We start from the raw sequence: 5,390 nt of genomic DNA, 5'->3' as shown, positions 1-5,390 counted from the left end.
AACCAAAGTTCTAACTTCACAAGTTCAACCAAGTTCATTAAACCAAAGTTCTATGTTCACAAGTTCTAAGTTCAATAAGTTCAACCAAATAAGTTTACAATCAAATCATCATAAGTTTATCAAACATAAAAAAGTGCTAATCCTCAGTTGTATCCTCGCTGTCTGGAGATGCATGTGGCTGCTCTGTCTCTTGCTCTTTCTTCCTTTGATTTTCATTTCTGTAGGATTGTAGCTTTGCTTGCATTTCATATTAAACCTTTCTCATCTCTTCAATCTCTCTAATCAGCGTTGAATTTCATCAACAAAAAGTATACACTAAGGCACATCCTCTTGCAAATGTTTAGTGAGAATATTCATGACTAATATGTCTACTTTCTTAATCAGGTCATCTGAAGGCTGTCATTTTTGGATGGTTGAAGTCACTCATCCACCTAAGCACCCTCATCTCTGCAACACTTAACTTAGTATTATGCTTCTCTTTTATTGACCAAGATTCGACACTATAAAGCATTGTAGATCTCACCACCATCTTATAGAATTTTGACTAAAGTATGAGGGGGACTTTTCTATCACGCAATAACAAGCCCGATTCATTTCTCCATTTCAACCATCCAACTTGAATTGTGCTGATAATATCCCCTTCTATTTCACCATCACTCTAAACAAAAGATCCAAGATATTTAAAACGTGTACTTTTATCAATTACTTGATCGCCCAAAGTCACAATCCCCTCGCTAGGTATATTACTACTAAAATTACACTCTATATATTAAGTTTTAGATCTACTCAAGCGAAATCTTTTAGACTCTAAAATTGACCTCCATAATTCGAGTTTACCTTCAACTCCCTCTCTAGTCTTATCAACATGTAGAATTTCATCAACAAAAAGCATACACCAAGGTGCATCCTCTTGCAAATATTTAGTGAGAATGTTCATGACTAATACGTCTACTTTCCTAACCGAGTCATTTGAAGGCTGTCATTTTTGGATGGTTGAAGTCACTCATCCACCTAAGCACCCTCATCTCTGCAATACTTAACTTAGTATTATGCTTCTCTTTTATTGACCAAGATTCTAAACCATAAAGCATTGCAGATCTCACCACCATCTTATAGAATTTTCCCTAAAGTTTGAGGGGGACTTTTCTATCACACAACAAGCCCTATTCATTCCTCAATTTCATCCATCCAGCTTGAATTGTGCTGATCATATCCCCTTCTATTTCACCATCACTTTAAACAAAAGATCCAAGATATCTAAAATGTGTACTTTTATTAATTACTTGATCGCCCAAAGTCACAAACCGCTCACTAAGTCTATTGCTACTAAAATTACACCCCATATATTCAGTTTTAGATCTACTCAAGCGAAAACCTTTAGACTCTATAGTTGACCTCCATAATTCGAGTTTACCTTCAACTCAATCTCTAGTCTTATCAACATGTAAAATATCATAAAAAAAAAACATACAACTAGGTACATCCTCTCGCAAAAGGTCTACTTAGAAAATTCATGACTAAAGCAAAAAAATATTGGCTACATTCTCTCACAAATGTCTAGTGAGAACATTCATGACTAAAGCAAAAAGATATTGACTTAAGACTGATCTTTGATGTAATCTAACACAAATAACAAAAATCAACAAGTAAAATATCATCCACAAAAAGCATACAACAATGTACATCCTCTCGCAAATGTTTAGTGAGAACATCCATGACTAAAGCAAAACGATATGGGCTTAGACCTGTTCTTTGATGTAAATCAACTGTAATAACAAAAAATATTAAAAAAAAAAATTACAAACGCTCACCTCAGAGGCAATGTCGCGCAGGGGAGTTGGCGGCTGGAGGGACCTCGTCGGCGGCCGGAGACAGCTCGTCGGCGGCCTAAATGATCTCGATCGCGGGCGGAGGAGAGGTGGCGAGCGCAGCCGAAGAGAGAGAGAGCGCGAGATGGAATGAAATGGGAGGGTCTGGATGGTTAATTTTAGGGCTTTTACTGGCGGCGTTCCGGCGGCTAAAATCGTCGGTTACTAAATTACTTAACACCAGCGGTTTGAGCCTTCGGTATAGTGCCGGTAAGTTTAAAGGCCGGCAGTTTACTCGGTGGTTTCGTGACCGCCGTTATTTCCGGCGGCATAAACTTGCATAACAGCCGGTTGGGCCGCCGGTAATAATCGGTGGTCAGACCACTGTTAAGTCGCCGTTATTACCGGCGGCTAGACAACCGCCGGTCCAGGCCGCCGGTAATCAATGAATTTCCTATAGTGTTGGTCACATAGGTTCCCGACTTTCTTTCCTTCACAGGTTCAAAGAAACATTCAATCTTTCTGCCGACCCCCAAGATAAGATCAAAGCCACTACATCGGTTTCCACTGTGGTGCTTGGTAACTCCTGCACTCCATCTGGAGAAATTATTTTCTGCGGAGTTCGAATGCAGAGTTGAGTTCAGATATGTGAGTGTATACAGTGTGCATACGTACTGTGTAAAACAAGAAAGTAAAAGTAATGGAAGTAAATGACACTAAGATTTAAGGTGAAAAAAATCCAAAAACTGGAAAAAAAAAATCGCAGAGTCACCCAACTCCAAGAATTCCACTATGAAAATTGAGAGAAATATAAGTACAAATCTTTCTTCTTTCTCACTCTTTCCCTACTTCTCTCCTTTCTTGCACCGTTCTCACACACAAAAAAAAGATTAATTAATAACACCAAAGAATGCTACCCTTAAGACAAACGGGAAAGAAAATTGTTAAGTCTGCTTTAAAGGAATGTGGTGCCAATTTGGAGTGTTGCTTTGCTCAAACCAAACAACCAAAAGTATTTACGGCCAATCAAGCAGCCCTTTAAATATCTAACATCAAAATATTTATATTTATTTATATAACACTCAAATTTTTAATCATATAAAAAAATATAACTAATATTCACTTATTTAAAATAAAATGCATCTATCTTTTCAAGTATATAGTTCGATATGATTTAAACATTAAAGTGATACAAATTCATTAAAAAAAATAGATATTAAATATATAAATATTTAAGAATTTTGTGATATGCATGTAATTAAAAAAAAAGGGCTGATTTCAATCCAAAAAATAAATACCAGCAATGAGGATATATTAATTTATTCTGGATAAGATAATCACCGAACCATTCCACAAGAAATTTTGTTGTAATGTGCTCATTTTCTCTTCATTACTGCAACACAAATGTCCAATTAAACACATCCACTGAAATCCAATCAGATTTCGTAATTCCTTACGACAAATTCTGCAAGGATTTCCTGCATGAAATTTGTCTCAGTTTATGAACATTTCCCACTTGCAGTAATCATTCAAATATTTTTTTAATAATTTTAAAATAAAATTTCAATAGATAATTTGGAACTTGTCTTCCATCTCGCTCTTTATAATGAGGAGAGGATTACTGTATTCTTATCATAAAAAAAAATCACTTTCCTCCTTCAAAATTCAATAAGATTCAGAAATGGCAAATCATAGTTTCTTCTCCATTTTAGCCATTGTAATGCTTCTGATTAGCTTCACAGCAGAAGGTTCTATTTCTCTCTCATCTTTACTCTCTCTCAATCCAATGTATAATTCTATTTTTAAGAAATTTATTTTTAATCTGTAAACATATATAAGCCTTGTCTCATGCAGTATATATGTTTTTTGAATAAAGTTTTTTAAAAAAGGAGACAGTTTCTTATCCTAACGGTACAATTATTTGAATTTCTTCTTTGATCTGTAAGAAATTTGATTTCTGTGACAGGCGTGGAATCCATTGGCGTCTGTTATGGAACAGGAGGGAATAATCTCCCATCACCAAACGACGTGATTAATCTCTATAAATCAAAGAACATCAAAGGAATTCGACTGTACAACCCTGATCAAGATGCCCTCCAAGCCCTCAAAGACTCCAACATTCCTGTAATCCTCGACGTCCCCGATTCTGACATCTCCTCTCTGGCGTCCGACTCCTCCGCCGCCTCCCGATGGGTCCAAAGCAACATCCAAGCTTTCTCTGCAAATGTCAACTTCCGATACATAGCCGTTGGCAATCAACTTACCGGCGACTCTAACGCCAATAACATTCTTCCTGCAATGCGTAACATCGCAGCAGCGTTGAGATCTGCTGGGTTACAAGATCGGATCAAGGTGTCGACGGCGGTTTCCACCGGCGTCCTCGGCACCTCCTATCCTCCCTCCGCCGGCGCATTCAGCTCCGACGCCAGCTCCGTTCTGGTACCCATCATCGGATTCCTGAACGAGAATGGAGCCCCGCTCCTGGCCAATGTATACCCTTATGTCAGCTACACCAGCAATCCTAACGCCATCTCCCTCGACTATGCGCTATTCACTTCTCCGGGGACGGTGGTCACCGACGGGCAACTGCAGTACCAGAACCTTTTCGACGCCATTGTCGATTCCCTGTACTCTGCTTTGGAGAAGGTGGGAGGCCGCAGCATTTCTGTGGTGGTTTCTGAGACTGGCTGGCCGTCGGATGGGGGGCCGGCGGCAACAACGGCTAATGCACAGACCTATCTTTCAAATCTGATCGGCCATGTCTCCTCCGGCACGCCGAAGAGGCCAGGAAGCATTGACGCCTACATATATGCCATGTTTGATGAGAACAATCAGCAGCCACAGGGAACTGTGAATCATTATGGTCTGTTTACTCCCGACAAGCAGCCCAAATATTCTATCAGCTTCTAATCATTAATGATTTGATGTGATGATTTGGTCGAATAAATTATCAGTTCTGATATCAAAAGAGAGATCTTGAAAAAAATTTAAGCTTTTATATATATAATTTGAGTGTGAATTTATGTTTGATTTGCTCAAAATTTTAAAAAAGAAGAGTGAATGTCCTTTTTTTCTACCTATATATGAATGTATTTCTAAATTTTAAATAAGTTTGTTTACTTGCACTATGTAGCAATTTCAAGATGAAGATGTATGGTGTTTTTTTTTTTTTTTTTGTTTTTTTGTGGGCAAGGGAGCGAAAATTTATTCTGTGCGGACGTTGAACGTCCAAAGATCAACCAGAATGCTCCACGTCACCTCGTCACCCTTTCGCTTGGTACTGCTCGATACCATTGACGTGGTTGTACTTGTTTTGCCTCCAGACATAGAGTTGCGTCATGCGTCCGTACAGAATAATATCTCGTGGGGAGGGGGAGCTCGCTACTGGTCAAAGAGCTACAAGTAAGATATACCAAAAAAATTTATAGAGCAAAGGATCATTACTTATTTATAGTTACAAAATTGGAACAGAAAATTGAATGACAAATAGGAAGCCAAGACTAACAAATTTTAGATCTATAATCATTTTTATGAGGGGAGCTCACTACTGCTCAAAGAGCTACAATGATCATATTAGACATC

At 38.3% G+C, this 5,390-nt stretch overlaps 1 protein-coding gene across 1 annotated transcript; it reads left to right on the top strand.

Moving 5' to 3' along the window:
• The first annotated feature begins 1,821 nt into the window (after positions 1–1,821).
• LOC110105729 (glucan endo-1,3-beta-glucosidase-like) lies at positions 1,822–4,718 on the top strand. Its single transcript, XM_020835336.2, has 3 exons — positions 1,822–1,918; positions 2,074–2,170; positions 3,755–4,718. Exons 1-3 carry the CDS (start codon positions 1,822–1,824, stop codon positions 4,716–4,718), a joined length of 1,158 nt encoding a protein of 385 aa, XP_020690995.1.
• Positions 4,719–5,390: the final 672 nt, after the last annotated feature.

Source organism: Dendrobium catenatum, unplaced genomic scaffold (genome assembly GCF_001605985.2).
Source record: "Dendrobium catenatum unplaced genomic scaffold, ASM160598v2 fragScaff_scaffold_133, whole genome shotgun sequence".
NCBI lineage: Eukaryota > Viridiplantae > Streptophyta > Magnoliopsida > Asparagales > Orchidaceae > Dendrobium > Dendrobium catenatum.
Note: the sequence above shows the minus strand (reverse complement) of the source record. Positions and strands in the feature narration are given on the sequence as shown.